The sequence below is a fragment of the Cavia porcellus genome, unplaced genomic scaffold, assembly GCF_034190915.1.
Source record: "Cavia porcellus strain 051 isolate PalLab524CR breed Dunkin Hartley unplaced genomic scaffold, mCavPor4.1 scaffold_25, whole genome shotgun sequence".
NCBI classification, from domain to species: Eukaryota; Metazoa; Chordata; class Mammalia; order Rodentia; family Caviidae; genus Cavia; species Cavia porcellus.
Window position 1 is genome coordinate 28,208,441 of NW_026947508.1, and position 11,766 is coordinate 28,220,206.

The 11,766-nt window shown below is 41.8% G+C and overlaps 1 protein-coding gene and 1 pseudogene across 4 annotated transcripts in view; one reads left to right on the plus strand and one right to left on the minus strand.

Moving 5' to 3' along the window:
• The window catches only part of LOC100726664 (argonaute RISC component 1), a 37,500-nt gene extending 32,641 nt beyond the window's left edge, over positions 1-4,859 (plus strand). For all 4 annotated transcript variants that reach the window (XM_013153992.3, XM_003471377.5, XM_063236073.1 and 1 more), the window contains one exon: positions 195-4,859. In XM_013153992.3, the coding sequence (XP_013009446.1) occupies positions 195-303 (109 nt within the window). In that variant the 3' untranslated portion in view covers positions 304-4,859. The remainder of the gene's footprint in view (positions 1-194) is intronic.
• Positions 4,860-8,418: 3,559 nt separating this feature from the next.
• On the minus strand, positions 8,419-11,498 carry LOC100733232 (transcription factor BTF3-like; annotated as a pseudogene).
• Between the last annotated feature and the right edge of the window lie 268 nt (positions 11,499-11,766).

The window sequence follows — 11,766 nt, forward strand, 5'->3', positions numbered from 1 at the left end:
TTGTACTAGGTGCTCTCAATTTTCCTCTGGTAGAAGGATGTAGTACTATACAATTTGTGTCTTTGGGCTCCTCTGCCCAAACTGAGGGTTTTCTCTTAAGTTGGTGCAGGAATTGGCACCCTGGGGAGGATGAGGGAATTAGCTGCAGCTCAGTTCACCAGGAAGGTTATCTTTCATTTTTTTTTCCTTTTCAGTGGAGAGGGGAGCCACATATCGGGGCAGAGCAATGGGCGGGACCCCCAGGCCCTGGCCAAAGCCGTGCAGGTTCACCAGGACACTCTGCGCACCATGTACTTCGCTTGAAGGCAGAACGCTGTTACCTCACTGGATAGAAGAAAGCTTTCCAAGCCCCAGGAGCTGTGCTGTCCAAATCCAGAGGAAGCAAGGAGGCGGGAGGTGGGGTAGGGAAGAGTACAGGAGGCCTTGTTTCTTTCTATAGTGGGAATATAAGGATGGGGAACAGGGCCAGCAAGACAGATAGACCACCAGCCAGAAATCTCTGATATCAACCTCATGCCCTCACCCTTCACTCCGTCTTGTCATATCTGGCCCTGACTCCACTAGACCAAGAGGGGTAGCACTGATGCCCACCATACATACAGGTGTCTCATGTGACTCTCAGTGCTAAAACTCATGCTTGACAGCTTGGTAAGGTTGGCTCTGCAGCCCTGTGGACAAATGCCGGTAGGTTTGGGTATGATATTTTAGATGGGAAAGTGAGGGGCTTGAGAAACTGGGTGAGATTAGGGAAGGATTTTTTAGGAGCCTTAATCAGAAATGGTCTAGATTTGTTTAAGAAGAAAAATGAAACCAGACCCAGATCAATATTTTAGGATACTAGATGTTTTCATGGGTTCAGAATCCAGTTTGTAGGAAGATTTTTAATGCTAATGGTTTTGGTTGCTCCTCCCCCTGCCCCCCCCCCATTCCACTCTCCCACATTTTCTATCCCACCTTACACTTCCTTCCCAACAGACATCCAGCCCCTCTAGTAACACTTAAGGCACTATGGCACTTAGCTCTGAAGTGACACGACCCTGTCTTCCTTCCGCCTGCTGGTGGGTAACCAGTGCCTTCCCTGTAATGGTAATGCTGCAGAACTGCAACCTTTTGTACCTTTCTTTGGGAGTTGGGGTGGGAGTGGGAGAGGAGGTAGATGGGGAAGAAATATCCCAAACCCAATGAGCCTCCAGCCAGAATGCCAGGTATTTTGCATTTGAAGGAATTGACTTCCACATTCTTTGAGCTTTTAAAAAGATCACAACCTCAAGATGGTTAAAATCCATTAACATTTGCACTTTCAAACACACAAGTCTCTGAGCTGCTGAGATGACTGGCCCCTGGCCTTTCCACTTTAGCCTCCTTTTTACCCTGTACCCACCCGCCTCCCAATTTAACGGGTCTGGAGTTACTTTCATAGCATTTCTCATTTTTGGCTTCTTTTTTCCCCTGATGCTCAAGTCTATTTTGTGTTTCATTTATTTCTTAACCGGGGTGTCTTATAACAAAGGATCCCTCAATCTAAAAGAAGAAGAAGAAAAAGAAAACCCTAAATGTTATTTTTATACCATAACGAGTCTATTGCCAAAATCTGGAAATCCCTCCCATGCCTGATGAGTTTACATCCTGGAAACATTGAGCCATCTGAAGGAACTATGTACCTGACTTGTTCGCTGGCCTGGCTAGGAAAGGGGTAGTCTCCCCAAGTTGAGACTCAGGCTGTGTCCTTCCTCTGTGCAGATACCTTTTTCTTGCTGCAGGCTCCCTCCTCGGCACTGTCCTGCACTCTCCCTGCAAGTGCATCTTCCCTTTCCCTGGACTGGACTGTTTTTTGACCTCTGACTGATTCATCCCATATTCTAGTGTCTCCTGTGGGCAGGCTGGGGAATTTTGCTGCTCCTTGTTGCTTCTGTTTACACAAATGAATTTTTCCTGGTTCCCACTAGGGCATGTGAGTGGGTGGCATGGGTTTTGTTTGATTTTCTTTTTTTCCCTTGAGATACCGAGTTTGGCTGTCTTGCAGGACTAGAGATGGAAGGGGCTTCTAGCTGGGTCCTTATTGTCCTGAGACAAGCCTTCCTCTTTCCTTGACTTTTTCTCCTTACTCTTTGGTGGGGAGTTTCAACTTCATTGGTAGAAATTCCTCTTTTTGAGGAGCATGGGCTTGGGTTTGCCCCACTCTGGTAATGAAGCCATGATATTTTAGACCTAGCCCAGGCCAGAAGACCAGCTAGAAGAAAGAGAGTCAAAATCCCAGCCTGTGGAGGTATAGCTACCCTTTTTTCTCTCCAGCAGCCCTCCTATAGACCCAGATTTGCTATGCAAAACAATCTATCCCACCTTCTGTTCTGTTTGGCTACATTGTTCAGCAGTTTTAGAAAGCAGCACAAATATTCATTATGGAGAAAGCAACAGGACTATTGAGCAATTCTTCCTCTACTTTTTTTCCCTGCTGGTCTAGCTTGGGGTGCCCCTTGGGCACAAGCCCAGCTGAAGAACAGATTGGAGGGCCCTGGGAGGAGGCAGCTCACTGGAGAACCTACATTCCTTACACAAGTGCCTAAAGAGAGTGATGCCAACACTCCATCTGCCCTGTCCATCGCCTTCATATGTAGTCTACTTCATGTTCCGTTACCCTTTGGGGAGGGAGCTCTCCTAGGACATTGGGCTCTGCATGTTCTCTTTTTGGGTACATTTTGGGGCTGAGATAAGGGTACTATTCCTGGAGGGTCCAGTCATTCACCAGCATTTGCAAATGTCCAAAGGGAGCATGTGGCAGTCACTACTCCCAGGAACAAGTTTGTGTTCTCTCCTTTACTCTGCCTCGCTCTCCAGTTGGATTTCAAGCTGGGGTTTAAAAGGCATTTTAGTCCTTTGATACTGTATTTGTCATTCAGTCAACAAAAGCAAGAGAAATTGCTTGGGCAATGATAAAAAAAATAACTTCTTGCTCTGATTTAAAAGAAAAAAAGTCTCTGAGACTTAAAAAAAATCCCGACCATGTTACTCTTGTTTTAAAGGTGGCACATGCACATTGAAAAATGTTTTAAGATTTGTTTTAAGTGGTGCTTCTTACCAGTCGGTGAGGAAGCAATGGGAGGACCCCAGCGTTATCCTTTTAGGTCTCCTGTTCCCTTTGTTTCACTGTTTCTGCCTGCCTTTTCCACTTTTCTCTTTCTTGCCTTTTTCTTTTTTTCTGTTCACTGAGCCTGCTTGCTGGCTGGCTTGCCTGCCTGCCTGCTTATGTGATGATGAATTCTCTGCATGGCCACAGTGACCCCACTGTTAAGTTAACCCCTTGACTGCAGAAGACCAAGAACCTGTTCTCCATACTCAGTGGTGTCAATGTTAGATGTACTGTAGAAAAGCTTACACCAGGACATAGCAGTGGGCTCTGCCCAACTGGCTTGAAATTGAGAGGGCTTCTGGAAGTTTTACACCTATCCATTCCTTGAAGCTGGTTTCTCTCATTGCTTTTTCTGCTTCTTTCTCTCTCTTTCTGGGGTTTTCCTTTACTGAGGATGTCCTAGGGTTGAGCTACTTCGGTATTCAGGGTTAGAGGGTTAGAAGATGGATATAGAGGACAATGAGTGAAAAGAAGAGAATAGAGAGACTTTGGATAAAAGATGGGAAAATAGAGGAATAGTTATTTTATCCAGCTCAGTGTGACCTATTGGTTGAGGTGCTATGCTGGCTTCTCAGGATAGGCCTGGGCCTATTGTTGCTAGGAACTTATACTTTGAATAAGGCTGAGGAAAAAGGTACCTAAAAGTATGAATGAAATCTCCCTAAAAAGCTCCTCTTTTCTCCTGCTACATAGTTCCTCTGTAGCTTCTTTGACCGAGCTGCAACATTTTTGGATAGTATTCTTTTTCTGTCCAGAGTTTTGTGAACGGCCAGTACACATGATGGGCAGCCTAAGAGACACTCTTTTTCTTAGCTGGCCCATGGGATATCTGCAAGGCTGGTAGGACAGTGTTTTAGACCTGGCATCATATATAAAAAAGAATGGAAGTTTCTTCCCTTTCAGGTAGAAAAGTCATCTCAAATTAGCCAAAAGGCAGTTTTAGAAATTACATTGGGAAAGGTTATTTTTATTTATTTACTGTTCTTATACCAGTCCAGGATATTAGCTGGGATGCCTTCCTTCTTAAAGTCTGTTCATGGCAGGGATATGCAGGCACTCTTTCTTATTTGGCCTTCTAAGCCAGACTGGGGAGGAGGAGTTCTCAGTTTTCTCTTTCCCCTACTTATTAGGACTTGCCTTCTCCCTTGGCTGGGAGAGAGGCTGGGTTGGTGCTCTCCCCTTATTCTACGTCTACTGACTTGGAACCTCTGGCTGCTGTTTGGGAGCCCAAGAAAGGGAGTGGAAGGAGTGGGCTCAAAACAGAATGATGTGGGAAAGATAGATGTCCTTCTTTAAAAAGGAAAATAGGAAACTCTCCAAGAATTGTGTAAGTAAAGACTATATGTCCAAATGCACTGAGTCCCCTGGTGCAGTAGCAATAAGGAAAAACGAATGATTTTCCTGTGCACACAGTCTGACCTAATGGTGTGTCATATTGCATTTCGCAGCCATGTGGTGGGCATGTGTGATACTCTGGGTTTCACTTTAGTTTCTAAATTTCGTATCCCTCTTCAAGTCCAGCATGGATGGGAAATTGTCCCTGGAGCCCCACAGCTGTGTACTTGTTTGCATTTGTTTCCATTTGTGTTTTTGTCCTGCTTTGAGCTGTACTTTGTCCAGTCCATTGTGAAATTATTCCAGCAGCTGTAATGTACAGTTCCTTCTGAAGCAAGCAACAGCAGCAGCACAATTCTGTGTTTTATAAAGACAACAGTGGCTTCTATTTCTAAAATGCGGTCTGTCTCTCTTTTTTTCTTACCAGTAAAACAAACAAAATGAATTATATTTCTGATAGGTTTTAGGATGGGATAATAGGTTGTTATGCAATCATAAGGCCTCCGCATACTCATACAATACACATGCAAAGCACTGTGGTGGGAATACTATGAGGGAAAAGGCAGGCCAACCTGAAAATGAGGTAAACAGGATCTCCTTAAGGAGCTTCCAAGTTTAGTGAGGGACATGAGTATTACCACCGTCCTCTGCTACAGGAGAAAGGTAACAAGAAGCTGGAACAAAGCTATAGTGATCAAGGTAGAGGAGAAAGGGCCTGTTTGAGAGATAGAAGATAGAATTAATAGGGCTCCACAGCTAAGTCCTATTAATAGAGGTCAGTGTGCAGGTTTCTACTTGAACTTAAAAGTATATTGAGATACTCTAATCAAGATTGGGTAGCAAGAGACTGCAGAAGGAAGTTGGTGAATTTTGTGACAAAAGGCAATTGGCCTTGTAGACATTGAGTTTTGAGGTTCCATGGCAGTAGGATAAAATTTCTGACAAACACAGGTTTGGTGCTCAGGTAAAACTACAAAGCTGCAGTTATGGGTATTGAAGTTGTCTTCATAGATAGTAGGCAAAAATAAGATAGCTTAGAAAAAGAATTGAGAAAACCAGTGTACAGTCCTACAAACCAAGTAATGGAAAATGTAGAACAAGCAAAAGCTAAAGTGCTAGATTCCCTAGTAGATCCTCTAGTGTGTGGTGATTCTGGGGTTATAAGATGGGAGGAAATCGAAAGAGTAGAAGGTAGTTCAAGAAGTGTTAATAACATGGGACTGCTCATTTTACTATTCTTATCTTGACTGGGATGTTAATAAGTTACTTGGGTATTTTTAATATTTGTAATATGTACTTAGTTTATAAAAGTGAACTTTGGAAAAAATAATTTAAGGCTTAGACTAGGAATTTCAAGTTGTTCACAACTACTATCACCACCACCTCTATCTTCCTTCTGTTCTTAGGAGATATTTATAAAAGAATAAAATAAAGCTCAATTTTGTTTCTGACAAGTACAATAGATGACACGCTAGTACACTAGATAGCACTTCACTTAATGTGCTTGTAAGTTGTCTTCCCCAGAGCAGAAACTGTGTTCTATTCATCTTTGTCATCTCAGGGCTTTAGCATATACCAAGGGATCAATACTTGAAAATGGAAGTAAAATGAATTAGAAATCTGTGTTTCATGAGTACAGAGGGGGAAATCAAGAAGTGACACTGAGTGCAGGATGGACTCAGTATTCCTTAATCTTCAGGTAAGCAGACACTTACCCAGATGATTATCTTTTCCCACTCAGCCCAAGTTTGGAGGTGCTGTGGTTTTGTACCTTCATTTAGTAGTACAGTTGTCAAACATGGAAGTTCTGGCTTTCTTCACTGGTACTAAACAATGCCAGAGCATTGTTTTCTCCATGCACTGGGGGAAGATGATTCAGAGGATTCGGGCTGAGGGCCCAGTGAGAAGTCATCACTGGCAGCCAATGTGTATGTAATGGGCCTAGCATTCCAATGAAGGCCAAGTGTGACTTTTCAAATTGCAGAGCTAACCCGTGGCTACCGCCTGCCAGGTTCCATTAGGAAAGAGCCAACAAGACCCATGCTCCCTTTTCAGCAACAAAAGTTCGGGTGCTTGAAGAGCAAAGTGGAGCTTGGAGCACACTTTTCCCATTTGAAATGATATAAATATATGACAAGTGAAGCAAAAAGAATTTACAAGGGTTGGAGATGTAGCTCAGTGGTGGAATGCTTGCCTAGCATGCACAAGGCCATGGGTTCAGTTGTCAGGGTTGGGATTTGGGGGGTGCATGGGGGGGGCAATGATTATAGCAAAATTTTGCTGTATACTTTAGTTTTAGAAGAGTGATTTTTGAAAAAAAAAAAAGCGACTTTTGAAAATGCTTCAGGACTTTATTGTTTGTTGCTTTTCAAAGAGACTGGGAGCCTAAGACCTCTACTGCCTGATCCTGAAATCCAGTTTTTTGAGTGAAGGCTTGTCCATCACCCCAGACAGCTCCTCAGCAATGTTTAAACAGCCATCACCACCCGGCTAATATGCTGGATCACATTCTTGTCAAGCAAGAGCCTTGGGGCAGAGTGAGGCTGGGCACTTGGCTGCTTGGGTCTCAGAATCACATAATTAGGGTTCATTGGCTAAAGGAAAGGATTATGGTACAAGGAAAAGACTAGCTTAAAATTCTGAACCTTGGCCCACCCTAGGTTTTGCTGTCTGTAATGTTTGAAGAGAAGGTAATGTTGAATTGGAAAATTAGCTATAGTTTTGTTTCTAATTTTCTGTTTATTCTTCTGGCTATAGGCTGAGGAAAATTGTAAGCTTAGAAAGCATACAGAGAGCATAACAGAAGTAGTCTTTCAAAGCAGCCATTTCAAGGAGGAGCTGGAAAAGAGTTGCTGGGAAATGAGGTACATTTAGAAGTTATGCACTTATATAGCATGACTTCCTTAGGATACCATAGCATGGTTTATTAGGCTTTTATGACTTCCCCTGCAAGAACATACCATCCTCTTGCTCAGGGTTATAGCACCTTCTCCATTGTCTTGGCAAACTCTTGGGAGGTAAAGAGGGAAGTTTTTAAGGATCTAGTAGGTCCCCTTCCCCATTTTCCAAAGGTGGGGAACTTTATTCTTAAAAAGAGGCAGTAGAAACCTCCAGCCAAGTTATTGAAAAGGTCTATAGGTTACTAATGAGAATGAACTAAATAAGTTGGGTTTGAGTACTTCAAGTATTTGGTGAAGTGTTTAAACACAGTATGTCTTGTATAAGTGCATATTTTTAATAATTATGTAGGGTTGGGTGTGGTGGCACATGCCTGTGACCCCAACACTAGGAAGACTGAGGTAGAAAGATCACCATGAGTTGAAGGCCAGTCTAAATTACATAGTGAGACCCTGTCTCAAAAAAAATTGTGTGTGTACTGTATCAGTTACTTTCAACTGTATATTATAAAATTTGAATTAAATTGGCTTATGTAAGGAAACTGACCCTTTCATATTATAGGAAGTTCTAATTTGATGTGGCTTATATGGTTGGTTAATTAAGTGGCTAAATGATAACACCAAATAACCAGGTTGCAGTCTTTTTTTCTTCTATTCTTTGTTAGTTTATCCTCATACTAGTTCACCTTGTGTTCCCAATGTAGCCACTAAAATTCCAGGAAAAAATGCTGGAAAAAGTGTCTCCTAGAAGTAGGACTAATTTTCTCATTGTTTCATTCTCACTGAGGAAATCTTTTTCTTGGAGCCCTAACAGGTCTTGTCTCATGCCTTTATTATTGGAAATGATACATCTATTCTATTTCTGTCAAAGCAAATGCACTTGAATCATGTGAACTGGAGTGAACTAGTCTTGCTAACCATGTCTACTAGCAAGAATGAAAGACATAAGGGCTATTGAGTAAGCATCCAGTGGCCCCAAAGTCCATAGGTACTCTTTAATTTTTTTAACTAGGCAAAGAACTTTATTAATCTTTTCTTCAAACGTTTTTCCCAGCCTTCTTCAGCTTAACTAACTGCAAAGAATAAATCATATATAAGCAAAAAAAAAAAAGAGTTGCAGTGTCCAAAGGGCTTGGATTTAAAAATATTAGAGATCTAGATTTTATCGGGTATATAAAAACAATTTTTAAAAGCAGTCATAATATAAAATAGCAGCCCCCAGTTTCTTCGTCCAGGTTTTATCTTTTTCGGAAGTTGACTCAATTTGGTTTGCCTCATTTGTGGAAGCCTCATCAAAATTCTCCACAAGTTCTCGAACCCTATCATCATCCTGCTCTCCAGTAGCAAGTGGTGTGTTTCCGTCCACAGGTTGTTTAGGCAGAGCTTTAGTCCATCTCCTTAAACTAATCAGACTGTCTGCTCCAAGCTGGTTTAACATACTAGGTAGCATTTTTGTCAGCTGTTTCATCTCAACATGGCCTGTAATGGTGAGAGTATACACTACCAGACGTGCCTGAACCTTAGGTTTGTTGCCATGGATCATTGTTCCTTTGTTTGTAAACACAGTCACCTCTTCAATACCAGATATATTGTTTAGCCCTAACTTACCCCAGTTAAGAGAACTGAAGTTTTTCTATCGTCTGTTACAGCTGTTCTGTGAACCACTTTTTGTTTCTTTCGCAAAAATTCACACTTGTGCCTGCATTTTGATGACCTTTTCCTGGCTCACGATAGTTTTATCTTGTTGGAGCAGAGATGGAGCAGTACAGGGGACTCAGGGCTAGGTGGGTGAATAAATTGATGTTAAGATCTCAGCTCTGGGGCTGGGGATTTAGCTCAGCGGCATAAGCGCCTGCCTTGCAAGCAGGCAGTTGTGAGTTTGATCCCTGGTACCGATAAAAATGAAAAAGACCAAAAAAAAAAAAAAAAAAAAAAAGGAAAGATAAGATCTCAGCTCAAAAAAGTAGCTCAGGGCATTTCTGGTAGACCATCTGCGTTAGGCGTGCACTCACAAAAAGAGACACACACACACACACACACACACACACACACACACGGATGCAAGATGTCGCCTAGAGCAGGTACTCTTCTTTGTATAGATGAAGAACATGAATCTCAACAGTAAGTAACTTTCCCAGGCTCACAGTGAGTAAGGAAGGCTGTCAATCTTAGCTTCGTCTGACCCTGAGGTACATGTTTTATATTGTTTGCCACAATACAAAGTACTTACTTTCTATCTTGCAAAAAATGCCAGTGGAGGCTGTCCTTTTATAATGAAGTGTTTGTCTGTTTGAGACAAGGTCTCACCCTCCAGACCAGGCCATCCTTATATGCATGGTCCTCTTGTTTCAGCCTTGAGTGCTAGGCACTATCTTTCCTGAAGGCACTGCCTTTCTCTAATGACCACTAGTATTGATCAACATAGCTTAATAGCTATGTTGAGGTCTTTGTTTTTTTGTGCTGGAGATCGAACTCAAGGCCTCACACTTGTAGGTAGGCACTTACGCTGCTAAGCTAAATCCCCAGCCCCGATATCATCTTTGTTAAATCATAGCATCTTTTATTCAAAATTTTCTTCCAATCTGTGGTTTACCTTTTTATTTTGAGGAGCAAATGTTTTCAATTTTCATGTCTAATTTATTGATTTAAAGTTCAATTTACGGGGCTGGAGGTTTAGCTCAGCGGCATAAGCGCCTGCCTTGTAAGCAGGCAGTCATGAGTTCGATCCCCGGTACCGATAAAAAGTAAAAAAAAAGACAAAAAAAAATTGTAAAAAAAAAAAATTAAGTTCAACTTACTATCTTTTACTTTTTTAGTTTGTAATTTGAGGGTCATATTTTAAGAAATTTTAGGGTTGGGGTTTTAGCTCAGTGATATAACTGCCTGCTTGGCAAAACTTGTCGTGAATTCAATCCCAGGTAACAACAACGACAAAAAATTTACACTGGATATATGGTGGCTGCTGAGCACTCAGCATTAAGAAAGCACTGATTTCTCAGCATCTGAGATTTTATACTGTTCTTCTGAGAACAGTGTGACCAGGCATAAGGTCAGAATTTCTACCTGCTTCCTGAGCCCTGTTCTTGAAGCTCATTTATTCACCCATCTGTCCAACACACTGAATGCTGTTGTGTTCTAGGCACTTGCACTTTTGGGCACTGAAGCTACAGTGGTTAACATTACAAACTCTCTGCTCTGCCCTTAAGAGCAGACTCACTTGTGAATAAGTTATCCAGAATAGGCCTTTTGGTCAGGAGAGATCCTTATACATCTTAGCCTTTGGCACAGTCTTCCAATTCTTTTGGTTTCCTACCTCCCAAAGGTTTTTTTTTTTTTTTTGTCTTTTTCCTTTTTATTGGTACCGGGGATCAAACTCACGACTGCCTGCCTGGCAGGCGCTTATGCCATGAGCTAAATCCCCAGCCCCAAAGAGTTTTACCTCCTACAATTCATGAGTCTTTCACATGGGCTTAGTCTAAAGTAGGGTTTCAAACAGTAATAGGTAGGAACCCATCATAGGCATCTGTTAGATTAGAATGATTCAGAGGGTCCAAGCCCTACTCATCAATGTTGAAAATAAAGACAGTAGCCCACTTGGAGAATTCATCACCATCATTATGTCTCTTCTGAGGGTAGCTAAATACGCTAGAATTCATATTGGGACTATGTGAATTAGTGGGGTAGAAAGTCTGTTATACCTTGCATAAGAGCTGGCGTTTACCCTGTCAAACCCTGTTAACCAAGATTGGGATCATTTAAGATGCAGTGTGTAGTGGCATTTGATTTGTTTTTTTCCAACCTGGAGAGGATATTTTCAGTTTCAGGTGAGGATGGAAAGAAAAGGCAGAATTGAAGTCATGTGGTTTGAACACCCCTCCATTTATTAAAACTGTTAAATGGGGACTGGGATTTAGCTCAATTGCATAAGTGCCTGCCTGGCAAGTGCCAGGTTGTGAGTTTGATCCCCCTGTACCTCCCCCCCGAAAAAAGGAAAAAATTATATGATAGCATAATCTAATAAATCCATTACATTTTAACAATAGCAATTTTGTTCATTAATATTTAGGGAAAGTTTTCTTCGTGCTTTACAGACATTCCTTATTCTTACAGCAACTCTGTAAGGTACATGTTCTTCCCATTTTTCAGATAAGAGACACCAAGTGACTAAAATCCCACATTGAGTCGGGGGAAATTAAATAGAATAGTTTTTCTTTTTGCTTTAAAAATGTATTTTGGGGGCTGGGGATTTAGCTCAGCGGCATAACCACCTGCCTTGCAAGCAGGCAGTCATGAGTTCGATCCTCGGTACCGATAAAAAAAGGAAAAAGACAAAAAAAAAAAAAAGTATTTTGATGTAGAAAACTTTGTAAACACTATTTATAAACATTGTAAACACCAGGGGCACCG